This window comes from Xyrauchen texanus, chromosome 14 (assembly GCF_025860055.1).
Source record: "Xyrauchen texanus isolate HMW12.3.18 chromosome 14, RBS_HiC_50CHRs, whole genome shotgun sequence".
Lineage (NCBI taxonomy): Eukaryota > Metazoa > Chordata > Actinopteri > Cypriniformes > Catostomidae > Xyrauchen > Xyrauchen texanus.
The window spans coordinates 22,844,335-22,871,693 of NC_068289.1; the positions used below are offsets into that span (position 1 = coordinate 22,844,335).

At 48.8% G+C, this 27,359-nt stretch overlaps 1 protein-coding gene across 1 annotated transcript in view; it reads right to left on the reverse strand.

The window, feature by feature from the left end:
- LOC127654557 (myosin-IIIb-like) overlaps nt 1–27,359 on the reverse strand; it is a 151,564-nt gene that overhangs the window by 27,734 nt on the left and 96,471 nt on the right. Inside the window, exons 7-8 of the mRNA XM_052141765.1 lie at nt 7,083–7,194; nt 5,040–5,202 (exon numbers count right to left, since the gene is read on the reverse strand). Of these exons, the coding sequence (XP_051997725.1) occupies nt 5,040–5,202; nt 7,083–7,194 (275 nt within the window). The remainder of the gene's footprint in view (nt 1–5,039; nt 5,203–7,082; nt 7,195–27,359) is intronic.

The following is a 27,359-nucleotide window of genomic DNA, read 5'->3' on the forward strand; positions in this document are numbered from 1 at the left end:
TCTTCCTGACAGGGACCATCACATTATCTGCACTCGCTGCCTGGGACCTGACCACGTAGAAGCTGCTTTCACTCGAGGCGGATGCCCCGAATGTGACTCCCTGGGCCTCAACGAGCCGCGCGCTCGCTTCGCCGCCTTCGCCGCGAACAAGCCTGCTACCACCGTGCTGCCGTCCCCTCGGTTCGAGCCGCACAAGAAAAAAGCGCCGCTCACGGAGGCCGCCGGAGCACGCAGACTTCAGTGACGTCACGCCGGGCCAGTCCCCGCGTGCTTCACCACCACCCGAGAACTCCCCGCCGCCAGTCCAATTCACGCAGACGGACCAGCACCCCTCCAACAGAGCAGTGGGTCTCATCTTGTTCGGCGCACCAGGGGACGACGGTGAAAAGGATGACAGCCTTTCCAATTGGCGCTGCATCCGACGACTGGCCGGGCTCGGCCTTCGACCCCGCGCCGTCGACATTAGCGGACACGAGCACGGGCACCAGCACGGTAAGAGAGTTCGCTGAACGCTTCACTGCAGCGAGCAAAACGTGTAAAACATTACCCAGTCCCCTTACAGGCGGCTGGAAATGTCTGTACAGCAGTCAATGGGCCAGTCACAGAACTCACTCACCTGCAATCAAATGCCGTTTTAACGGCAACACACAGAAATCACAAGAGTCATTTTCTGCCTGTGTCACTAAGGGGTCACGTGTCCACACTAAAGTGCGCACTCCCACATATCAATACTGTCCAAACAGTGCCGAATACTTTCCCAGCTCGAGCTGGACGCCCCATAAATGTTGATCGTGTGCCTATTGTCATGTATGCACCACTACACACAAGCACTGTTCCCACAGTTGTAAACACTTCCCCAGTAAAAGCGGGAAATACTATAAATGTAGTGCGCGTGCCTGCTGTCCTGCACGCACCCCTACACACAAACACTGTATGCATGGCCAAAAACCCCGCCGCTAGCGGGAGGCTTTATGAAAGTGACGCGCGTGCCTAACACAGTAGATGCACCCCCACCCATAAGCGCTGCCCATACAGTTCCAAACAGATCTCTGGCTCACGCCGCGAGCATCACAGATGCAACGCGCGAGCCAAGAAACTCCCCGCTAAGAGCGGGAAGCTTTATGGAAGTGGCGCGCGTGCCTATTACAATGTATGCACCCCCACCTGTAAACACTGTCTATACAGTTTCAAACATTTCTCCGGCTGCGAGCATTACGGAGATAGCGCGCGTGCCTGTAATCTCACACGCACCCCTGCACTGGGCACTCAACACAGCTGCTCAGCGCGCGCCCGCGCCTCTGAGAGCTGTAAACTCAGTGTTAGCACATTTTCTGCCTGTGTTACTAAGGGGTCACGTGTCCACACTAAAGTGCGCATTCCCACAGTTACAAACACTGTATGCATGGCCAAAAACACTCCGCCGCGAGTGGGAGGCTTTATGAAAGTGGCGCGCGTGCCTACTACAGTAGATGCACCCCCACCCATAAGCGCTGCACATACAGTTTCAAACAGTTCTCTGTCTCATGCCGCAAGCATCACAGATGCGACGCACGAGCCAAGAAACTCCCCGCTAAGAGCGGGAAGCTTTATGAAAGTGGCGCGCGTGCCTATTACAATGTATGCACCCCCACCTGTAAACACTGTCTATACGGTTTCAAACATTTCTCCAGCTCACGATGCGAGCATTACGGAGATAGCGTGCGTGCCTGTAAGCTCACACGCACCCCTGCACTCGGCACTCAACACGGCTGCTCAGCGCGCACCTGCGCCTCTGGGAGCTGTAAACTCAGTGTTAGCACAAGGCAATTTGCCGGTGGGGCCCATACGTCACTGCGACACGCCCCCAGCCAACATTCAGCCCATATCTGTGTGAGCAAAAGCCTGGGAAAAAATCCCCGACATGCCAAAATGGGTTTTGAACATAATAAAACACGGTTACTCACTTCAATTCGCTCGCAGACCACCCCGCTTTTCAGCGGTGGTCGAGATGAAAGTGAGGAAAGATGTGTCACATGTTCTACGCACCGAGGTGCTCGAACTGATAGAGAAGGGCGCTATAGAAACTGTTCCTCCCTCTATGAGCGAGGCGGGTTTTTACAGCCGCTATTTTCTCGTCCCGAAAAAGGACGGTGGCCTCCGCCCCATCCTAGATCTCAGACATCTGAACAAAGCTTTTATGATTCGCTCGTTCAGAATGTTAACATCCAAACATATCCTCACACAAGTTCGCCCCGGGGGTTGGTTTCTATCAGTGGATTTGAAAGACACTTACTTTCACATTCCGATAGCGCCTCATCACAAGCCTTTTCTGAGATTTGCTTTCGAGGGACAGTCATACCAGTACACAGTACTACCATTCGGCCTATCATTGGACCCCCATACATTCACGAAATGTATGGACGCGGCACTTTCCCCCCTGAGACAGCGGGGAGTGTGAATACTGAATTACCTCGAAGATTGGCTAATCATAGCACAATCAGAGGGTCAGTTAACGACGCACAGATCTTGGATTATCAGCCATCTAGAATGCCTGGGTCTGAGAATCAATTTTGCAAAGAGCGTGCTATCCCCCAGCCAGAATATCTCTTCTGGGAATAGTGCTAGACTCAGTGCAGATGACAGCGCGCCTCTCATCAGAGCGCGTGCTCTCTATTCGACGCCTTGCAACATCATTCAGAAAGGGCGCGCGCGCCCCCGTCAAACGATTTCAAAGAATGCTCGGTCTCATGGCCTCGGCATCAGCTGTACTCCAGCTAGGATTTTTGCACATGCGTCCTCTCCAGCGCTGGCTCAAGAGCCGTGTCCCCACTCACGCGTGGCGCTCGGGCCACTTTTTGAGCAGAGCGAATCACGGCTGTATAAAAGCCCTGACGCCCTGGAAAGCCATCAACTGGTATCAAACTGGTGTGAGTCTGGGCGTGAACACACAGAGAAAAATGATCAAGACAGTTGCCTCCAAAATAGGATCGGGGGCCCTTTACGAGGGCAGGCCTGGCTTTTGGTCAAACCCGGAAAAGCGCCTACATATAAACTGTCTGGAAATGAAGGCGGTCGCCTTGGCTCTCAGAGCCCTGCTTCCGTACCTGAAAAACGAACACGTCCTGGTCCGAACGGACAACATGACGGTAGTTTCGTATATAAATCGCCAGGGTGGACTTAGGTTGAGCTCCCTGCACTCTATGGAGGGCCCTCCATGCATGGCCCCTCAACGGGTTCCCGAGAACCTCCCCAGTGGAGTTTTGAGAACCATCACTGAGGCGCGAGCACCCTCTACGAGGCGCTTATATGCCCAAAAGTGGAAAGTGTTTAGTGACTGGTGTGATACCAAGAGCTTGAACCCCAAATCGTGTGAGATACCAAGTGTACTCACCTTTTTGCAAGAGCTGCTGGAGGCGGGATGCTCAAAGTCTATGTGGCTGCCATAGCGGCGTCGCACAATCCTGATAAAGGACATTTATTAGGGAAAAACGATCTAATCATTCGTTTCCTAAGAGGCGCATGGAGGATGAACCCTCCTCGCCCCCCCCTCGGTGCCGATCTGGGACCTGGCCACGGTCCTGGACGCACTCAAGAGTGCCCCGTTAGAACCTCTCCGAACCGTGCACCTTAAACAGCAAAACTGCGCTCTTGCTGGCGCTCGCTTCAGTCAAGAGAGTGGGCGACCTGCACACGCTGTCATCAAGCGCTGCTTGCCTGGAATTTGGACCTAACGACTGCAGAGTTTTCCTTAGGCCAAAGCACTGGTATATTCCTAAAGTGCTCAGAGTATATTTGGAACTTTCTGCCCTGTTCAGACAGACGGAACAATTATTCGTATGCTTTGGCGGCCGCACTAAAGGTCTCGCAGTCTCAAAGCAAAGAATATTGCGCTGGATAGTGGATGCTATAGCGCTAGCTTATGAAGCCAAGGGCCTTCAATGCCCCTTAGGCATCACAGCTCACTCTACGAGGAGCATGGCCTCCTCGTGGGTTTGGTCGAGTGGGATACCCATTTAAGATATTTGTGCGGCGGCGGGCTGGGCCTCGCCTTCGACATTTATCAGGTTTTATAACCTACAGGTCCCCTCATTGCATTCCAACATTCTATCAGCCTGACTGTAGAATGGACTGGAGTATGTATATGCTGAGCATTATCTCCTCCCTTACAAGGTCCGTCTCTGACTGACTTAAAGGATTTTTTATGCATATCAGCACATAGAAAACTCAGTACATAAGATATGTGCTTGTGTTTGTACTATGAGCCCCACCATGGACCACCTTGGAAGGGCTCTATACTATCCCATTATGTAGCTCGCCGTTGGTCGGCTCGTGGAATAATCACTTTGCTTTAAGGCTCAGGCATCTGCCTCTGGCTTTATAAAGCGAAGTCAGCACGCACGGCGTTTTACATGGTGTTCCCATAGCGTAAGCTACTTACGCAATAGGAGAGACCTCTCGATAGGGAACGACTCGGTTACTGATGTAACCTCGGTTCCCCGAGAGGAGGGAACGAGTATTGCGTAAGCTGCCGTGCTTGTGCTTGGTCAGTTCGCTTCAGTCGATTGAACCTAAAGGAACTCGTATGACGGGGTACCCATTATATAGCCTGGCTATGCTAATTTCGGCGGGCTCTGAGCGCGCGAACGCGAGGTGCGCGCCCATTGGTCGCGCGTTCAGAGTCGCCCCGTCATTGGTTTGAGCAGTTGCCGCAGCACAGCCAATGACCGAGCTGCCTCGCTCATTACTGTCTGCTGTGCAGCTGCAATGCGTTTTACATAAAGACTTCAATATTTCTCGAGAAACGGAGTTTTCCCATAGCGTAAGCTACTTACGCAATACTTGTTCCCTCCTCTCAGGGAACCGAGGTTACATCAGTAACCGAGTCGTTTCATGTCATAGCTGTAACTACATTGGGTATTTTAGAAAAACTAGAATGTTGTATTAACCAATTACAAAACAATTAATTTTATAATAGCGGAATATAATGCACAAAAATAATGCTACATAAAAACAGAAAACAATAAAACTGTGTGTTTAAAATGAGTCTGGGTCATGAGTACCTGACTGTATGACAATTGCCCCTTTGTGTCGTTTCTCTCTCTCTCTGCGGTAGCGTCGAGCTCCCAACCAGCCCTTGATGTAGGCCTGCATTAACACAACCCACGCGATCACATCTCGCAACATCAGATTGAGCTGCTCCACGTGATAGTACTTTAAAAACACCTGCCACACATAAACACATGATGAAAAGACATGTACACAGACTTTCATGTGTGAAAATACAAAATAATTGCAATCAAGAGGAAAAAGTTTCTTTGAACTTTCCCTTTTTCCACAGATGATCACAGATGTCAAGCATCTGGTCAATTAGATTCACAGATAACCATTTTAACTTCTCATTTTTTTTAATGAGCTAGATATCAGGAAATCTGGCACCTTTGCACTCTGGGAAACAATGTCCATGAGCATGATTTATATTATGGTTACTTTGTCTTGAAATAAGTGCTCCTGGAAGCTTTAGACTTCCAGTAAATACACTGAAAGAAAATGCATTCTGGGCTATTAAAGGTACATTTAATAGGGTTAACATTCCTGTGAAAGGAATATTACAAATTATGTTAAACAAATTGAGCTCAATTGACAGTATTTATGGCATAATGTTGATAACCACAAAAAATTATACAAATAAAAAAATAAAAAACAAGGTTCCATTGAGGCTCTAGGAAGTGAATTGGGCTAATTTTAGGAGTGTTCAAATGCAGAAATGTGAAGCTTACAATTTTATAAAAGCATACATTAATTATGTTAAATGTGTGCATTAATTGATCTTCAAAGTTGTTTAAATCGTCATTTTTGTAGGATTATATTTTGGGATATAAAGGGTTTTCTGCGTCAGGTTGTCATGGCAAAGTTGTTGTCAAATTAAATATATAACTTTACAAGAGAAGGTTAGAAATACATTTTTCTCTCTAAAATCATGTTAACACACATATTGTTTACGTCTTGTGGCAATATTTTTTAAATGGATTGCCCCATTCACTTCCATTGTAAATGAGTCACTGTAACACAGATTTGTTATTTTTTCCTTTTAAAGAAAGTTAATACATTAAGTCTAAATACATTTTTGTGGTAATTTATATTATGCCACAAATGCTGTCGACTGATCTTAACTTGTATTGAATTAAAAATGTTCCTTTGGGGCCTGGGTAGCTCAGCGAGTAAAGACGCTGAATATCACCCCTAGAGTCACTTGTTAGAATCCTGGTTGTTCTGAGTGACTCCAGTCAGGTCTCCTAAGCAACCAAATTGACCTGTTTGCTAGGGAGGGTAGTCACATGAGGTAACCTCCTCGTGGTCGCTATAATGTGGTTCTCGCTCTCGGTGGGGCACATGGTGAGTTCATGGTGAGCCTCCACATGCACTACGTCTCCGCAGTAACACGCTCAACAAGCCACGTGATAAAATGCGTGGATTGACGGTCTCAGATGTGGAGACAACTGAGATTCGCCCTTTGCCACCCGGATTGAAGCAAGTCACTACACCACCACGAGGACTTAGAGTGCATTGGGAATTTTTTTTCCATGTGAAATAATGTAATATCACTGGTGTATTATGTATTTTTTTCTCTCTCAGAGTCTCTGTTTTGTCACAATAATAAAATGATGCACAGCACTAATCAGATTAATACCTCCCTTTCAGTTTTATTAATTTGTTCTAGCAGTTACCATTTTTAAATGACTTTCATGCTTGATAAATAACTTTGCAGATGTAAATTAATCCATTTATATCAACACCATCCTTTATTTTGTGCATGTTGGAGGTATGCCTCGAAATTACATATTAATTGTACATTGCCAAGACGGCAAAAATTGCCAAGATACACTATTTTACTAATCTGAAAGACACAATCCTTACTTGATCAGTTCTGACAATTTTAGACCTTTGGTAAATCAGGCCCTAAAATTTATCTACATGGTACTTTTAGAGTGAAATCAATCACACACTTAACTGAACAAAATAGACAGAGAAAGAAAGATGATAGAAATAGAGAGAAAGTTTATATAGAGAGGGAGTATATTTCATCATAAGGATGATGACCGTACCTTGGTCTGGCCTAGAACCCAGTTGTCGAGTTTGGCTCTCTGCAGTATAAAGATGGCATTCTCTCTACTGCCTTCTGGCATCTGATGAGCACGAAAGGCCAGATAGTAATACCTATTGGAAATCAAAATTATTTGTCTCTCATTACAACATTCAAGCTTGAAAAAGCCAACAAACCTTTATTCTACAAACTTTTACTTTTTGTTTTTGTTTCTTCAAATTTCCTAAATCGAGACCAACATTTGTAACACTAATTCCTAGAGATTTCAATCTACATCCACTAATCTTGGCACAGACCTTTAGACTGTTCTGATTTATGGTTTTCCTGTAGATAATTGGTCAGCTTCTCTAGGCCAAACTTTTGTCCAAGGTGACTGATATACATATACATACTGTATCAAACAAAAAGTTAAATTGGGTAATATTTTCTATGTTAATATACTTTACCCTATCTTAGTTGAACCTCGTGTGACCCCACATCCACATGCATGGACATTGTATTTTGGCTTTGCTATACACAACCAGGGCTGGACTGGAAAGAGAAATCGGCCCAGGATTTTTACATAGCAACTGGCCCAAAAGCGGATTGTTGACCATTCTCTCATTTTAGCTTATCGCTTATATACAGTATCTCACAAAAGTGAGTACACCCCTCACATTTTTGTAAATATTTGATTATATCTTTTCATGTGACAACACTGAAGAAATGACACTTTGCTACAATGTAAAGTAGTGAGTGTACAGCTTGTATAACAGTGTAAATTTGCTGTCCCCTTAAAATAACTCAACACACAGCCATTAATGTCTAAACTGCTGGCAACAAAAGTGAGTACACCCCTAAGTGAAAATGTCCAAATTGGGCCCAATTAGCCATTTTCCCCGGTGTCATGTGACTCATTAGTGTTACAAGGTCTCAGGTGTGAATGGGGAGCAGGTGTGTTAAATTTGGTGTCATCGCTCTCACACTCCCTCATACTGGTCACTGGAAGTTCAACATGGCACCTCATGGCAAAGAACTCTCTGAAGATCTGAAAAGAAGAATTGTTGCTCTACATAAAGACGGCCTAGGCTATAAGAAGATTGCCAAGACCCTGACAATGAGCTGCAGCATGGTGGCCAAGACCATACAGCGGTTTAACAGGACAGGTTCCACTCAGAACAGGCCTCGCCATAGTCGACCTAAGAAGTTGAGTGCATGTGCTCAGCGTCATATCCAGAGGTTGTCTTTGGGAAAGACGTATGAGTGCTGCCAGCATTGCTGCAGAGGTTGAAGGGGTGGGGGGTCAGCCTGTCAGTGCTCAGACCATACGCCGCACACTACATCAATTTGGTCGTCCCTGAAGGAAGCATCTTCTAAAGATGATGCACAAGAAAGCCCGCAAACAGTTTGCTGAAGACAAGCAGACTAAGGACATGGATTACTGGAACCATGTCCTGTGGTCTGAGGAGACCAAGATAAACTTATTTGGTTCAGATGGTGTCAAGCGTGTGTGGCGGACACCAGGTGAGGAGTACAAAGACAAGTGTGTCTTGCCTACAGTCAAGAATGGTGGTGGGAGTGTCGTGGTCTGGGGAGCTACAGTTCATTGAGGGAACCATGAATGCTAACATGTACTATGACATACTGAAGTAGAGCATGATCTGCTCCAAAAGTTCAGTTTCAGGCTTGCAGATGATGTTTGGATCACGTAACATGTTTGGCAGGCATGGAACAATGGTAATCAGTACATCAATTCAGAATTTATTATGTATAATTTTTAGGGCTGTCATTAGATTAATATTTTTAATCAAATTAATTACATGGTATGTCAATTAATTATTTGAATTAATTGCATACATAGATATTTCCTGAGAAAGCCCCTCAAATAATAATAATTTAATATATAATGAATATATAATTCTAAATAAAACATATACAGTATATTATAAAATAAAATTATACAGATAATTTAAATTCATTACATTATTTTGGCACACAAGTTAAACATTAAAAAATACAATCCAAAAAGTGGCTTTAGAATGCAACATATAATTTATGTCCATATTATTGAACATAAACTATCATTGGCCTACAGTTTACAGCAATCCATTTTGCAATTTAATTTGTCAATCAGTCCGAGATTTATTATAAGGGCTTTTGTAAGGATGTGTCAGTGCACACCTGCGTCAGTACGATGCTTTTGGAGCATCTCGGTTGTGTTGCTTCATAAACATACCGTTTTTAAGTCACTGTATCAAGTTTGAAATGTAGAAAAACACAACTTGAGATCCATGCATTCGTATTTACGTTCCATCAAGCTGAGTTTGTACACAAGAATGTGTTCTCATTGATAAGTGTGTTTTGTTCTCTGCATAAGCTGTGTGTTGACTATACAGCTGGAGTTTCACTTACTGCCCCTGAAGAAAACAGGTGGTACTTCAAGCTTGAATTGATCCAATTTAAGGAATATTCTTTATTGCGGTCCGGGGATATGATTAATTGCATTTATTTTAACGCATTATTTGTTGAATAATTAACCGCTCTGAATTAACGTGTTAAATTGACAGCCCTAATAATTTTATTTTAACATGGTTGGCAGTGATTGGATGATGCTGGCCATTACTTTGAATCAGAATTAATTACGCATTTCTGATATAATGTTTGTAACATCTCAAAAACCAACACTTTTAGAAATATAAACAATGTGATGAAAAAAAAATCTGACTTTCTATAGCTTGGTATTATTTAAAATTTCACAACATAGTCCCACAGTTTTTTTTTTTTTTTGCATGTTTATTGGGTTCTACTAGTTACAAATGAAAAGGGGAAGTAAAAAAGCACACAGCATTCAATTTCAGGTTAATATGCAGAGACAAATGTTTGAGAAACCATTTGCAGGATGACTTCCAGAAAACTGAAAATATTGTAGCGTTTTTTTTAAGCGGTCCAACATGTATGGCTGAACAAATGATGTGAGTTTGGGGTTGCACTATCTATTTGTTCAACCAGTGAAAGACAAGAGTGTTTGGAAAACCTGTTTGGAAATAGTCATTCTGTTATCAATTCCGTTCGATTAGTGTACACGTAACACAACAACCTGAACTTTAGAGCTGAGTATCAATACAGATTTGTAGATTGGTCACATTTGAGCTTTTTACAAATGAACAAATCAATGTCTTTAATCAATAACTATGACATTATATTTATAATTGCATAACTTGTACTATTTATAGGTATTTACATTGATTTGTTGAACATGCGCTAAAAACTGGTACTGTCTCTTTAAGGAAATTTGGCTTTCTGTAAACAGCGTCTTTTTTTGCATTCAGAAAGTATTCAGACCCCTTCATTTTTTTTTTTTTCACATTTTGTTGTTGCAGCCTTATGCTAAAATTTTTACAATATTTTTTGTCACATCAATCTATACGCCATACCACATAATGACAAAGCAAAACCCAAATGAACAAATTTACTAAAAAGAAAAAAAAAAAAAAATCACACTGACATAAGTAATCAGACCCTTTTCTATGACACTTGAAATTAAGCTCATTACATTGCATTTCTTTTCTCTGGATCATCTTTGAGATGTTTCTGCACTTTGATTGGAGTCCATCTGTGGCAAATTCAATTGACTGAACATGATTTGGAATGGCACACACCTGTCTACTGTATAAGATCTCACAGCTGAAAATGCATATCAGAGCAAAAACCAAACCATGAGGTCAAAGAAACTGCCTGCAGAGCTCAGAGACAGGATTGTTTCGATGAACAGATCTGGGGAAGACTAAAAAAAAAGAATTGGCTGCATTAAAGGTTCCCAAGAGCACAGTGGCCTTCATAATTCTTAAATGGAAGAAGTTTGGATAAACCAGAACTCTTCATAGAGCTGGCGGCCTGGCAAAACTGAGCAATCGGGGGAGAAGGGCCTGGGTAAGAAAGGTAACCAAGAACCCGATGGACACTCTAGTTGAGTTCCAGAGTGTGTGGAGATGGGATAAAATTGCAGAAGGAAAACCATCACAGCAACACCACACCGATATGGACTTTATGACAGAGTGACCAAACGGAAGCCTCTCCTAAGTGCAAGACACATAAAAAAGATTTTCAGACTGTGAGAAACAAGAATATCTGGTCTGATAAAATAAACTGCTTGGCCTCAATTCCAAGTGTCATGTCTGGAGGAAACCAGGAACAGCTCATCACCTGTGCAATATCATCCCAATGGTGAAGCATGCTGTGGGGGTGTTTTTCAGCAGCAGGGACTAGGGGACTGGTGGTTGAAGGAAAGGTGAACACAGAAAAATACAGATTTATCCTTAATGGAAACATGTTCCAGAGCGCTCAGGACCTCAGACTGGGCCGAATGTTCACCTTACAACAGGACAATGACCCTAAACACAGCCAAGACAACACAACACAGTGGCCCAGCCAGAGCTCAGACTTTAACCCAATCGAACATCTCTGGAGAGACCTGAAAATGGCTGTCAACTGACAGTCCCCATCCAACCTGACAGAGCTTGAGAGGATGTTCAGAGAAGAATGGCAGAAAATAAAAAAAATCCAGGTGTGCAAAGCTTGTCGTATCATATCCAAAAAGACTTGAGGTTAATCATTGCCAAAGGTGCTTCAACTAAGTCCTGTGAAAAGGGTCTGAATACTTATGTCAATGTTATCAAAAGTCTGTTTTTTTTTCTTTGTCATTATGGGGTATGGAGTGTAGATTGATGTGAAAAAATATAAAAGCATTTTAGCATAAGGCTGAAATATAACAAAATGTGGAAAAAATGAAGGGGTCTGAATACATTCTGAATGCTCTCTAAATTAGCACGTTAACGAGAGAGATTTGAATGGCTTTATCTCATCTGTGGTATGTCTGATTATAATTAAATATTTCTTATTTGTTGTTGTTTATGATCAACAACTCTGTGTAATGAACAGAAAGGGTATTAAATGAGAGATTATTCAATGATAGATGGGTTGTGTGGATCTCATCTTTGGACACAAACACATTACATGGAACAATTTTTACTCTCAATACGCAGTGAAAGGATCTAGAATATTTCACCACTATACTACACAATTACTGGTGAGTGAAAACGTCTAGGTTACGTATGTAACCTCCGTTCCCTGATGGAGGGAACGAGACGTTGTGTCAAAGAAGCGACACTGGGGGTCTCTCTTGAGCGCTGATATTCACCTCTGAACTATGAAAAAAGGCCAATGAGAGTTGGCAACCAGTATTTGCATGTCCCGCCCCCGGACATACGGGTATTTAAGCGGCGCAAATACGGGAGTTCATTCAGGATTTTTCTGAGGAGCCGGAAATGGTCCGGCCACAACAGTGGCTCGGCTCAGCGACGTGGCAGGGGAGACACAACGTCTCGTTCCCTCCATCAGGGAACGGAGGTTACATACGTAACCTAGACGTTCCCCTTCTGTCGCTCTCTCCACGTGTCAGAGAAGCGACACTAGGGGTCCATTTATAAAAGCGCCACGCGCTGAGCCGTGTACGTGAACTGCTGATACAGGAGCGAGCAGGTATTCTTACGTGCAGGACGACCAACTGTATCAGGCTGCACGTACCCTTCCCCAATGCCCCATTTAAGCCATCAAAATTCCTTATCGTTACCCTGCAGGGGGGAACAAGGTGCTGGCCGCCAACCTGAGAACGGGCCAAGCCTGGCCGGGCCTCTTTTCTCTCTATGTTTCTCGCATAGAGCAACTTAGGCCGGGGCCCTTACACGCATTGAGGGAAGGGGGTCTTAGCCCTTATTCAGGGCGGAGAAGACCCTGCGGAGGCCACGCCTACCCGAGAGGGGAGGCAAGTTTAAGTGGCAAAACCATCAGAGGCCTGACTTAGGGCCTATGTGGAAAAGTCGGTGCGGTGGTGGATCCAGCCTATAGAGGGGGGAACATACAGTACGGCAACCGAGGCAGCCGTGACTGCCTAAGGAAAGTACGGGAGTCCACTCGCCAGAGGGGACAGAACCGTGGTGTTACACACAGGGGGAGTCCGAAGGAGGCCTTACCTGTGGAGCACCTATACCAGTACAGGGTAGCTTGCGGTACCCGCAGTGGCTTGGGTCGGCGAGTACCTCCGCTGAACTGCGACCCATGAGGGCTAGGGAGGAATCAACCAGTGTCCCAAACCTGAGATCTCCTGGGAATGAAGGCGCACTGTTTCCCCTGGTTAGGGGGAAGGGCGCTAGATGCAAGCGATTCACCTGGTCAGATCGTGGGCGTACCACTGAGTTCTACGGGCTCGGTACCTGAGAGAACATGGGACGATTCTGACTCAACTCGGAGATTGTAGAATCTCGCGAAAGTGTTCGGTGTTGCCCAGCCCACTGCTCTACAAATGTCTGCTAGGGCAGTGCCCCTAGCAAGTGCCCATGAGGACGCAGAACTCCTGGTGGAGTGGGCTCGGACCCGCAAAGGGGGGGGCACGGCCTGGGTGTGATAAGCCAGGGAAATGGCATCGACAACCCAGTGGGCGAGTCTCTGCTTGGAGACAGCATTCCCATTCTGCTGTCCCCCAAAGCAGACGAAGAGCTGCTCAGAGAGTCTAGTGCTCTGTGTGCGGTCCAGGTAGATACGTAAGGCACGCACTGGACACAGCAGTGAAAGGGCTGGATCTGCCTCCTCCCGGGGCAGCGCTTGCAGGTTCACTACCTGATCCCTGAAGGGTGTGGTAGGAACCTTGGGCACATAGCCCGGTCACGGTCTTAGGATCACGAAAGTGTCTGCCGGACCGAACTCCAGGCAAGCGTCGCTAACAGAGAACGCATGCAGGTCCCCGACCCTCTTGATGGAAGCGAGCACGATCAGCAGGGCGGTCTTGAGAGAGAGGGCCCTGAGTCCAACTGAGTCAAGCGGCTCGAAGGGGGGTCTCTGGAGTCCCGTAAGGACGACCGAGAGATCCCAGGAGGGGAACAGGTTAGGCCGGGAGGGAGCTATCCTCCGGGCACCTTTTAGGAACCTGACGATTAAGTCATGCTTACCAAGAGACTTTAGGTCTACCGTGTTGTGGTGGGTCATGAGAATGGCGACATACACCTTGAGGGTGGAGGGGGACAGCCTCCTCTCCAGCCTCTCCTGAAGAAACACGAGCACTGACCTAACTGCGACTTCTGCGGGTCTTCGGCTCGGGAAGAACACCAGTCCGCGAACAGACGCCACTTTAGGGCGTAAAGATGCCTGGTAGAGGGGGCTCTGGCTTGATTGATTATATCTATGACGGCAGATGGTAGACCGGCTAGATCTTCCGCATCCCGTCCAGGGGCCAGACGTGGAGGTTCCAGAGGTCTGGGTGCGGGTGCCAGAGCGTGCCCCGTCCCTGAGAAAGAAGGTCCTTCCTCATGGGAATTCACCAGGGAGGGGCTGTCGTGAGGAGTGTGAGGTCCGAAAACCAAGTCCGGGTAGGCCAGTAGGGGGCTACCAGAGTGACTTGCTCCTCGTCCTCCCTGACCTTGCATAGCACCGGTGCAAGAAGGCTCACTGGGGGAAATGCGTACTTGCGCAGCCCCGTGGGCCAGCTGTGTGCCAGCGCATCTGCCCCGAGGGGAGCCTCTGTCTGGCATACCAGAGCGGGCAGTGGGAGGTTTCTTGGGAGGCATACAGGTCTACCTGGGCCTTGCCGAACCGGTCCCAAATCAGCTGGACCGTCTGGGGGTGGAGTCTCCACTCTCCGCCGGGCAAGCTTTGTCTTGACAGCACGTCCGCCATCACATTGAGGTTGCCGGGGATGTGAGTGGCGCGCAGTGACTCCAGTCCCTGCTGACTCCATAGGAGGAGACGACGGGCGAGCTGTGACATGTGGAGGGAGCGTACTCCGCCTTGGCGGTTTATGTAGGCTACGACCGTGGTGCTGTCTGTCCTGACTAAGATGTGTTTGTGCCGAATTAATGGAAGAAACTTCTGCAGGGCCAGAAAACAGCCAGCAGCTCTAGGCAGTTGATGTGCCAGCACAGCGGGCCTCGGTTCCACCGGCCTGCAGCTGCGTGCCCGTTGCACATGGCGCCCCAACCCAATTTGGAGGCGTCGGTCGTGACCAGAACGCGTCGGGACACCTGCTGCAAGGGTACTCCAGCCCTTAGAAAGCAAAGGTCTGTCCAGGGTTTGAAGGTCTGGCGGCAGGCAGAGATAACTTTACGTTGCAGCGTGCCGCGGCGCCATGCTCGCCTCGGGACACGAGTCCGAGCCAGTGCTGAAGTGGTCTCATATGCATCAACCCCAGCGCGCGCCGCCGAGGATGCCATATGCCCCAGGAGCTGTTGGAAACGCTTTAGCGGACCACGGCGCCTGGCTTGAAGGAAGCGAGGCATTTCAGCACTGACTGAGCACGCTCGTTGGAGAGACGTGCTGTCATTGAGACTGAGTCTAACTCCAGACCGAGAAAAGAGATGCTCTGGACCGGGGAGAGCTTGCTCTTTTCCCAGTTGACCTGAAGCCCCAAACGGCTGAGGTGCCTGAGCACCTGGTCTCTGTGTGCGTATAGTAACTCTCGAGAGTGAGCCAGTATGAGCCAGTCGTCGAGGTAATTGAGTATGCGTATGCCGGCTACTCGGAGCGGGGCAAGAGCTGCCTCTGCGACTTTCATGAAGACGCGAGGGGACAGATACAGGCCGAAGGGGAGGACTTTGTACTGATACGCCTGACCGTCGAACGCGAACCGTAGGAAGAGTCGATGTCGAGGGCAAATAGACGTGGAAGTACGCGTCCTTCAGGTATACCGCTGCGAAACAATCTAGATGCCGGACGCCAGATAGAATTTGTTTCTGGGTGAGGAGTTTGGACAAGGTCCGATTGAAAACTCGCAGGTCCAAGATCGGTCGTAAGCCGCCGCCTTTCTTGGGTACAACAAAGTAAGGGCTGTAGAAACCCTTCTTCGTTTCGGTTGGAGGGACAGGCTCTATCGCGTCCTTTAATAGAAGGGAGGCGATTTCTTCGCGCAGGGAATGGGCATGTTCGCCGTGTACTGCGGAAAAATGTACGCCCACGAAGGGGGGCGGAGACCTGGCAAACTGAATTGCGTAACCGAGTCGAATGGTCCGGTGCAGCCAGCGTGACGGGTTGGGCAGAGAAAGCCATGCCTCTAGACTCCATGCTAGGGGCACCAAAGGGACGGGGCTTCGCAGCGGTGCGGAACAGGTAACATGGCGTCGGGAGGCAACGTGGCGTCCCGAGGCTCTGGTGCTGAGAACAAACTCAAAGCACTTACATTGTCTCAGGAGCGCCTGGGAGCCTTCCGGGTCCTCGAGGGGGTCTGTGAGACGGGGGCGTGCGCTTCCCGCGGTTTGCTCGACGCTGGGGCTGAGAGCTGGGCCTGGGTTGAGGCGGAGCAGGAGCTTGTCTTCTGGCCGCGGGAGGACGCCCTCGGCGAGCAGACGGGGCATGGGCCGTGGCGGCAGGCTTGCGGCGAGGCATGATGTGAGAGATGGCGTCCGTCTGCTTCTTTACCGTGGAGAACTGCTGGGCAAAGTCCTCGACGGTGTCGCCGAAGGCCGAACTGGGAGACAGGGGCGTTGAGGAAGCGAGTCTTGTCGGCTTCACGCATCTGGACCATGTTCAGCCACAGTTGACATTCCTGGACCACTAGCGTGGCCATCGCCTGCCCGAGCGCTTGCGCTGTGACCTTCGTCGCTCTCAGGGTGAGGTCGGTCGCTGAGCGCAGTTCCTGCAGCGTGTCGGGATCAGGGCCACCCCCGTGCATGTTGCGAAGTGCCTTGGCTTGGTGGACCTGCAGGAGAGCCATGGCATGCAGGGCGGAAGCGGCGTGTCCGGTGGCGCTGTAGGCCTTCGCTGTCAGCGAGGAGGTTGCTCTACAGGTCCGGGAAGGGAGTACGGGCTGACCTCGCCAGGTGGTAGGGGTACCGGGCATAGATGGATCGCAACCGCCCTATCCACCTGGGGAATCGCCGCGTACCCATGGCGCGCCCGCCGAGAGTGGCGAGGGTGGACGAGCCTGTGGCGGTATGACGAGTGGAGAGGGGTGCTCTCCACGAAGACGCCAGCTCGCCATGCACTTCCGGAAAAACGGAACCGGGGTGAGGCTGTGAGCGCACGCAGACCCCAGGAACCAGTCATCCAGCCGTGATGGCTGTGGGGAGGATGGAGGGTTCCAATCCAAGCCCACGCTGTTGGCTGCCCGGAAAGCATGTCGGACATCTGTGCGTCAGCCTCAGCCTGGGCGTGCAAGCCCGAAGGCGGCAGCCCAGGGGAGTCCTCTGCATCAGATGCCGCCCTCCGATGTCGCGGCGAGCTCATCGGCTTCCATCGCAAGAGGGTCGACTGACTGGCTGTGAGGCGAGTCGCCGCCGCCGAGCACGGACGGGAATCAACGAGCGTGCTGGGGCGCAGGTGGTCCGAGGGGGTACTCGGCGGAGCTGCACCCGCAGCCATCCCCAAATCGCCTCCATCGCCAGCCGCATCGCCCTCAATCCCGTGGGAAGGAGGAGCAATACGGGGCGGCTGGAGTGGCTTGCTCACGGTTGTAAGCAAGCCGCGACCGCTAACGTTGTCATGGTCATCTTCTCGCAGTGAGAACATGAACCATCCACAAACGCAGCCTCGGTGTGATCGCTACCCAGACACACGAGACAGCGCCTGTGGCCGTCGGAAGCGGAGAGCACTCTACCGCATCCAGTAACAACACAGGGGCGGAAGGGCATCTTTATAAAGACGCGTCCTTAAAAGGACGTTCAACGCCGCTGTGTTTTGCTCTTTTAGAGGAAATTACTCTTTTTAAATAAAATCACTCTTTTAGGGAAAAAACTTGTGAGACTTTTTAAATCTGCACTGTCGATGCGCCCAGGGGCAGGAATGCACAGCCGTGCAAACAGGAGAAAGCCGCTGTTGTGCGCCGTCAAGATCCAACAGTTATGCAGCAGAGGGATGACAGGAACTCGGTGTGTAGTATGCAGCAATTGCAGACACGACCATCGGATCCGAAGAAATTTTCTGAATGAACTCCCGTATTTGCGCCGCTTAAATACCCGTATGTCCGGGGGCGGGACATGCAAATACTGGTTGCCAACTCTCATTGGCCTTTTTTCATAGTTCAGAGGTGAATATCGGCGCTCAAGAGAGACCCCTAGTGTCGCTTCTCTGACACAACGTGGAGAGAGCAACAGAAGGGGAACTAAACATTTACCAGCCAGTTGCCAAATACTGTATATACATTTTTTGTCACATAGCATGAAATTCGGTTGCAGATGCGAGTGATTTCCTATCATTGTAGTAGAGGGTTGTGCATAGAGTAAAAAACTATCCATGGCTTTTGAGAATCTATATAGAATCAACCAAATATAAAATAAATTCATAAGGAATTCACAACAGAATAACTCCAGTCTGTTCATAACAGTTTTCTCATGTTGTTAGTTTGCACATATTAATCTTTAATCTTCATGTTTGATACGTTTAAATAACTGTAAAAATGTAAATATTTTTCAAAATATTTGAATATTTTGTTAACGTTTGGTGAAATATGTTTGCCATTTTGCACATTATCGTCAACTAAAATATGTTATTTTTGTAGACTAAACATATATGCCATTTTTAGTAAAATGAATGAATATGACATGATGGAATACTGACTAAATTTAAAGGATATTTTCATCAAAAGACAAAAATTATGATTCAAATAAAAAACTGTGAAAATTAACACTGTTCTGTGCCGCTTGTTTCACACAAATTACACACTTTACCTTTAATACAGTTTAGTATATTAGAACAAGATAAAAGACTGCGATTCAATCATACAAGTTAGCTTTAAAAGTATAGGGTGCTTGTTTTTCTGATAAACTGCTAAAAATGGGGTCATTGTTCCCTTGTTTGTTATTGGGAGGCCCTCAGTTATACTTCTGAAAATACCTGCCTATAAAGAAACTGAAATAAAGGAACCACATAGAAGCTCCTGAAGCTTGCGGTTGATCCATGGTATTTATTCACATTGAAGAGGAAGATACCAGTCTTTGATTCCACTTGAACGTCGCCTTTCATAATTATGTACCTAATAATGAATAATGTCTTTGAGAGCTCTCCTTCACAACATCAGAGGAGGCTTTCCAAAAAGGTACATGTAAATCCATTTCTTCATACAGAAGCTGGTTTAATGGAACCAGTGTCAGTGTCAGAACCAGTGGATCAGGCAGGAAGATCTCTCCGACGAACTAAATGCAAACAGAGTTGTCAGAGTGCATTTAATTTTTTTATGCGATCTGGTTGAGGAAGTCTGGGAAATATACGGATAATCAGGACACTTCTGTGATCAAAAGGATGACAGAGAAAAAAGCCTGAGAGAGTCTTGCCATTTGAATGGCCCCTCAGAGTGCTGAGAAATTGTCTGGGATTTTTATGTAAAATAGATGACCTACATGTCCACCATCTCATGGCCCACAAGAGAAAGAGATATATGGGTTGAAAGAAAAAGAGAAAAGTTTATGGAAAAAGAAGTGTGATTCCCCGAGCCTCGAAAAAGTAAATCTGGAACATGAATTTCCTCAGAGTTGTGAAACTTTCATCGGATTCACTCCGCCCCTTCAAAGTACCGCTTCACCGCTAATTACTCAACCAAAGTCTAAATTAGCATCTTGTATTCTCAGAGGGTTAAAGACCTATTATTGATGAGATTATGGTCATCTTTCAAAACTGTCAAAATATAGAGATAACAAACCTGTGTGAGTTTCCCAGGAGCTTTAGGGAGCACCAGAGGAGGTGGTTAAATTCAATATGCGCTCATGGATCAGTCTCCAGGCTTTGATCTTTCCAACTGTCTTTCTGTCTGTTTTTTTTTTTTTCTTCGTTTTGTGAAGCCCAAGAGCTATGGCTAATTAAATCTAATAACATTCCTGTAGTCCAACCGGAATGCCCGCAATAATGTCATTTAGAATGTATAACCGATGGAAGTTTGGCCTTAAAATCAGACTTTTTTTGTTTGTCTGTTTTTCTTACAAGTTGACATTATTATTATAACCTCCATTATTAACATGTTGGTAACACTTTCTATGAATCACATATTTCTAATGCATTTTAAACCTATAGTATATGTTATAACTTCTCATAAATAGTATCCACAATTATATTATAATACCGTACTTAGCTATTCATAGATATAACTTCGAGTACAATGCATTATAACACAAGCAACATCCAATTTTATCTGCAGAAGTTATAATGTATTGTACATATTTGTAATATATATAATGGGTATGCTTTTAAGTAAAGTGACAAAAGCTATGTCTTCTTATAAACATCCATATGTAACTGGTCCTACTCGCCCCACTTCGAAAGGGACTCGAACCGGCATCTCCGGCGTGGGAGGCGGGTGCGCTAACAAGGAGGCTAAAGGCTACAGCCCCTAGGGTCTGTCGCTGGTGCACCTCTTGAGGTCAGGAGAGTGAGGTTTATACACACTGCACAGCTATCTACCAGCAGGCTCCCGTTACACATACTGTATTTTTAAATGGTTAAAATGGCAAGACATTACAGGTCATGCTGGAAGTTGATATATCAGAATATATCAGAAACTCTCCCTCTGATACAGTATGCTGATCACACAAGTAGCAAATCTCCAACACACTCAAGTATAATAATAATATTAATAAAATCAAACTGATTCTATACTGGACTCTACTAAAAACACTTTAATGTTTGTGCATCTTATTTGGATACTATTTTATAAATAACTTCCATTGTATAAGATTGACTTGGATTGTAAGTTACAAGTTTATGTTATGGCTGTTTTTAAGAAGTTTATGCTTTTGTAATTTTACTTAAAGCAGGCAAAGAACACACAATATGATCACATCATAAAGTGTTTTGACTGTTTACATTATAGAGCACTATGATTAACTTTATTAGCTTCTAATGCGTTAAAATTGGATGTTGCTTTTGTTATAATGCATTATACGCTTAATGGGTTCATATCATGAGGAATAACATTTTCCTTTATATTTTCACATATAAGATTTAATTCTACAATAGAAACTCCCCATAATTCCCAATGTAATAAAAGTATTTAATGAAACCAAGCTGCATAACACTGTTTTTCAATTATCTGTTGTCCAATGTCTGTGTTTCTTTGCCCTTTGTTACCTTTTTGTTTTTCTGTTTCAAAAGTGTCTTTTTCTTTGCAATTCTTCCCAAAAGGCCTGCACCCCTGAGTCTTCTCTTTACTGTTGCACATATTTCTCAAAATAGAGACTCTGATGTACTTTCCTCTTGTTTAGTTGTATCTGGGCCTTCCAAATCTCTTTCTGTCCTTGTTAGAGCCAGTCGTCCTTTGTCTTTGAAGACTGTAGTGTACACCGTTGACAACAGTTCCCCTTCTGTCGCTCTCTCCACGTTGTGTCAGAGAAGCGACACTAGGGGTTCTCTCTTGAGCGCCGATATCCACCTCTGATCTATGAAAAAAGGCCAATGAGAGTTGGCAGCCGGTATTTGCATGTCCCGCCACCGGAGATACGGGTATTTCAGCGGCGCAAATACGGGAGTTCATTCAGAAAATTTCGTCGGAGCCGATGGTCGTGTCTGCAGTTGCTGCGTTACACACCGAGTTCCTGACATTCCTCTGCTGCATGCTGTTGGATTCTACGGCGCACAACAGTGGCTTTCTCCTGTTTGCACGGCTGTGCATTGTGCTTCGGTGTCAGGAGGGTAGGCGGACTGGCTGTAAGGCGAGTTGCCGTCACCTCGGGGACGGACGGGAGTCAACGAGCGTGCCGGGGTGCGGGTGGTCCGAGGGGGCGTACCCGGCGGAGCTGCACCCGCTGCCATCCCCAAATCGCCTCCATTGCCAACCACATCGTCCTCAATCCCGTGAAAAGAGCTCGTCGCGGCATCAGAGGGCGCGGTATCTGACCCTGAGGACTCCCCTGGGCTGCTGCTTTCAGGCCTGCACGCCCAGGCTGAGGCCGACGTGCAGATGACCGACATGCTTTCCCGGGCAGCCACTAGCGTGGGCTTGGATTGGAACCCTCCATCCTCCCCACAGCCATCACGGCTGGATGACTGATTCCTGGGGTCTGGACGCCGCTCACAGCCTCATCCCACCCCAGTCCCGTTCTTCCCGGAAGTGCATGATGAGCTGACGTCTTCGTGGAGAGCACCCCTCTCCACTCGTCACACCGCCACCTGCTCATCCGCCCTCGCCACCCTCGATGGCGGAGCGCGCCACGGGTACACACCGATTCCCCAGGTGGACAGGGCAGTTGCGCTCCATTTATGCCCCGGAAGCCCTACCACCTGGCGGGGCCGCCCTGTACTCCCTTCCTGGACCTGTAGAGCAACATCCTTGCTGACCGCAAAGGCCTAGAGCGCCACCGGACGCGCCGCTTCCGCCCTGCATGCCATGGCTCTCCTGCAGGTCCATCAAGCCAAGGCACTATGAAACATGCACGGGGGTGGTCCTGATCCCGACATGCTGCAGGAACTGCGCTCAGCGACCGACCTCACCCTGAGAGCGACGAAGGTCACAGCGCAGGCGCTCGGGTAGGCGATGGCCACACTCGTGGTCCAGGAGCATCAACAATGGCTGAACATGGTCGAGATGCGTGAAACAGACAATACTCGCTTCCTCAACGCTCCTGTCTCCCAGTTCGGCCTCTTCGGTGACACCGTCGAGGACTTTGCCCAGCAGTTCTCCCTGGTGAAGAAGCAGACGGAGGCCATCTCTCACATCATGCCTCGCCGCAAACCTACCGCTATGGCCCATGCCCCGTCTGCTCGCCGAGGGCATCCTCCCGCGGCCAAGAAACCTTCTGCTCTGCCTCAACCCGGGCCCAGCTCTCAGCCACCGCGTCGAGCCAACCGTGGGAAGCGCATGCCCCCTGTCTCACGGACCCCCTCGAGGACCCAGAAGGCTCCCAGGCGCTCCTGAGACAGCCCACCCAGAGTCCAAGACGTTAGCTCCGGAGGTGGTAAGACCGCTCCGTCCCCCGGTGGAGGGCCGGGAGGAGAATCTTGTGTTTTTTCATTTGCCGCACCCCCTAACAAGGGCTGCGGTACCCAAAATCTCAATAAAAAAGCTATTTCCTTTGTCTCTGGGTCACATGGCCCGCAAATGCCGTTCTCACGGCACTCTGCTTTCAGGCCTCAACAGTCCCGGCTTCCTGGATGCGGCATCCCCACCTTCAGCCCCACGACTGTTCCCCGGCCGGCCGGTTCAGACGAGTCCAGAGGACGCCAACATAAGACCTCCTCCTCAGTCATGAGCCCACCCCCTGCTGGGTGCGCGGAGCAAGGTAAGTGCTTTGAGTCTATTCTCAGCACCACAGCCTCGGACCGCTTCACTGCCTCCCGATGCCGCATTACCTGTTCCGCACCGCTGCGAAGCCCCACCGATACGTCCAAAAAACTCGTCCCCTTAGGTGTCCCTAGCACGGAGCTTAGAGGCGTGGCTTTCACTGCCCAGCCCGTCACGCTGGCTGCACTGGACCATTCGACTCGGTTACGCAATTCAGTTTGCCAGGCCTCCACCCCCCTTTGTGGGCGTTCATTTTTCTGCAGTACACGGCGAACATGCCCAGTCCCTGCGTGAAGAAATCGCCTCCCTTCTAATCAAGGACGCGATAGAGCCTGTCCCTCCAACCGAAACGAAGAAGGGTTTCTACAGCCCGGCGGCTTACGACCGATCTTGGACCTGCGAGTTCTCAATCGGACCCTGTCCAAACTCCCGTTCAAAATGCTCACCTAGAAACAAATTCTATCTGGCGTCCGGCATCTAGATTGGTTCGAAGCGGTAGACCTGAAGGACGCGTACTTCCACGTGTCAATTCGCCCTCGACGTCGACCGTTTCTACGGGTCTTGTTCGACGGCCAGGCGTATCAGTTTTTGTCCCCCTCGCGAGAGTTACTATGCGCGCACAGAGACCAGGTGCTCAGGCACCTCAGCCATTTGGGGCTTCAGGTCAACTGGGAAAAGAGCAAGCTCACCCCAGTCCAGAGCATCTCTTTTATCGGTTTGGAGTTAGACTCAGTCTCAATGATAGCACGTCTCTCCAACGAGCGTGCTCAGTCAGTGCTGAAATGCCTCGCTTCCCTCAAGCCAGGTACCGTGGTCCCGCTAAAACGATTCCAACAGTTCCTGGGGCATATGGCATCCTCCGCGGCGGCCGCGCCACTGGGGTTGATGCATATGAGACCACTTCAGCACTGGCTCCAGACTCGAGTCCCGAGACTAGCATGGCGCCGCGGCACGCACAATGTGAAAGTTACCACCGCCTGCCGCCAAACCCTCAAACCCTGGACAGACCTCTGCTTTCTACGGGCAGGGGTACCCTTGCAGCAGGTGTCCCGACATGTTCTGGTCACAACCGACGCCTCCAAATTGGGTTGGGGCTCCGTATGCAACGGGCATGCAGCTGTGGGCCATTGGAACCGGGCCCCGCTGCGTTGGCACGTCAACTGCCTAGAGCTTCTGGCTGTTCTCTTTGCCCTGAGGAAGTTTCTCCTGTTAATTTGAGACAAACACGTCCTAGTCAGGACAGACAGCACCACAGTGGTAGCCTACATAAATCGCCAAGGCGGAGTACGCTCTCTCCACATGTCACAGCTCACCCGTCGTCTCCTCCTTTGGAGTCAGCAGCGACTCAAGTCACTGCGCGCCACTCACATCCCTGGCAACCTCAATGTAATAGCGGACACGCTGTCAAGACAAACCTTGCCCAGCGGAGAGTGGAGGCTCCACCCCCAGTCAGTCCAGCTGATCTGGGACCGGTTCGGCAAGTCCCAGGTAGACCTGTTTGCCTCCCAAGAAACCTCCCACTGCCCACTCTGGTATGCCCAGACAGAGGCTCCCCTCGAGGCAGATGCGCTGGCACACAGCTGGCCCGCGGGGCTGCGCAAGTACGCATTTCCCCCAGTGAGCCTTCTTGCACAGGTGCTATGCAAGGTCAGGGAGGACGAAGAGCAAGTCATTCTGGTGGCCTACCCGGACTTGGTTCTCGGACTTCACGCTCCTCGCGACAACCCCTCCCTGAGAAATTCCCCTGAGGAAGGACCTTCTTTCTCAGGGATGGGCACGCTCTGGAACCCGCACCCAGACCTCTGGAACCTCCACGTCTGGCCCCTGGACGGGATGCGGAAGATCTAGCCAGCCTACCACCGACTGTCATAGATACTATCAACCAGAGCCCCCTCGATCAGTCATCTTTACGCCTTAAAGTGGCATCTGTTCACGAACTGGTGTTCTTCCCGAGCTGAAAACCCACAGAAGTGCGCGGTTAGGTCAGTGCTCGTGTTTCTTCAGGAGAGGCTGGAGAGGAGGCTGTCCCCCTCCACCCTCAAGGTGTATATCGCCGCCATCGCGGCTCACCATGACACGATAGACGGCAAGTCTCTTGGTAAGCACGACTTAATTGTCAGGTTCCTCAAAGGTGCCCGGAGGCTAACTCCCTCCCGGCCCAACCTATTTCCCTCCTGGGATCTCTCGGTCATCCTCATGGGCCTCCGGAGACCCCCCTTCGAGCCGCTAGATTCAGCTGGACTCAGGGCCCTCGCTCTCAAGACTGCCCTGCTGATCACGCTCGCCTCCATCAAGAGGGTCGGGGACCTGCAAGCGTTCTCTGTTAGCGACACTTGCCTGGAGTTCGGTCCGGCAGACACATACGTGATCCTAAGACCGCGACCGGGCTATGTGCCCAAGGTTCCTGCCACAGCTTTCAGGGATCAGGTAGTGAACCTGCAAGCGCTGCCCCGGGAGGAGGCAGACCCAACCCTTTCGTTGCTGTGTTCAGTATGTGCTTTTTTTTATCTGGACCGCACACAAAGCACTAGACGCTCTGAGCAGCTCTTTGTCTGCTTCGGGGGACAGCGGAAAGGGAACGCTGTCTCCAAACAGAGGTTTGCCCACTGGGTTGTTGACGCCATTTCATTGGCTTATCACACCCAGGCCGTGCCCCCCCCCCCCCCTTGCGGGTCCAAGCTCACTCCACCAGGGGTGTTGCGTCCTCATGGGCACTGGCCAGGGGCACCTCCCTAGCAGACATCTGCAGAGCAGCAGGGTGGGCAACACCTAACACTATCTTGAGATTTTACAATCTCTGTGTTGAGTCAGTATCGTCCCATGTTTTCTCAGGTCCAAGCCCATAGAACTCGGTAACACGCTGACGTTCTAGCCGGGTGAATCGCTTGCTCCGAGCGCCCTTTCCCTCAGCCGAGGTTAAATAGTGCGCCTCCGTTCCCAGGAGACCCCATCTTCGGGTCGCTGGTTGACTCCTCCCTAGCCCTTTTGGGTCCGCAGTTCAGCGGAGCAACTCGCCGACCCAAGCCACTACGCGTACCCAAAGCTACCCTGTACTGGAATAGGTGCTCCACAGGTAAGGCCTCCTGCTCGGACTCCCCCTGTGTGTGTAATTCCACAGTACTGTCCCCTCATGAGCTGACTCCCGTGTCTCCCTTAGGCAGTTACAGCTGCCTCGGTTGCCGTGCTGTATGCTTCACCCCTCTACGAGGCTGGATCTACCACCGCACCAACTTTTCCACATAGGTCCTATTAGGCCATGTGATGCATTTGCCACTCTTTGCCTCCCCTGCCAGGTAGGTGTGGCAAGGGCTAAGACCCCCTTCCCTCAATGCATGTAAGGGCCCCGGCCGTAGTTGCTCTATGCGAGAAACATAGAGAGAAAAGAGGCCCAGCCAGGCTGGCGGCCATCACCTTGTTCCCCCCTCCAGGGCAACGATAAGGATTCTGATGGCTTGAATGGGGCATTGGGGAAGGGTACATGCAGTCTGATACAGTTGGTCGTCCTGCACGTAAGAATACCTGCTCGCTCCTGTATCAGCAGTTCACGTACACGTCTCAGCGCATGGTACTTTTATAAGTGGACTCCTAGTGTCACTTCTCTGACACAACGTGGAGAGAGCGACAGAAGGGGAACGTCTAGGTTACGTATGTAACCTCCGTTCCCCGATGGAGGGAACGAGACGTTGTGTATTCCCCGCCACGTCGCTGAGCCGAGCCACTGTTGTGGCCGGACCATTTCCAAATGTAACACATTGTAAATGTGTTATGTTAGGTTAAGGATCAGTCATATTAGTGATGCTTGCTAGCAACCACAACCAATTAAATTCAATCACTGAACCAACTGAAAACCTTTCATTTTGTTTAAATTAAAAAAACATTCCCTATTTTATGGAAAATGGCAAGTTGATTGGTCCTTGTAATCTGTAATCTGTAGACATGAAATCTGTTAGCCTATTGTACTCCCTATTTGCCTAGCATTTAATTGCCTTTGTTGTTTGCAGGTAAGTTGGTATCACTGCAACACACTTTGATATTTTTCTCTCTGACACCCTCCTC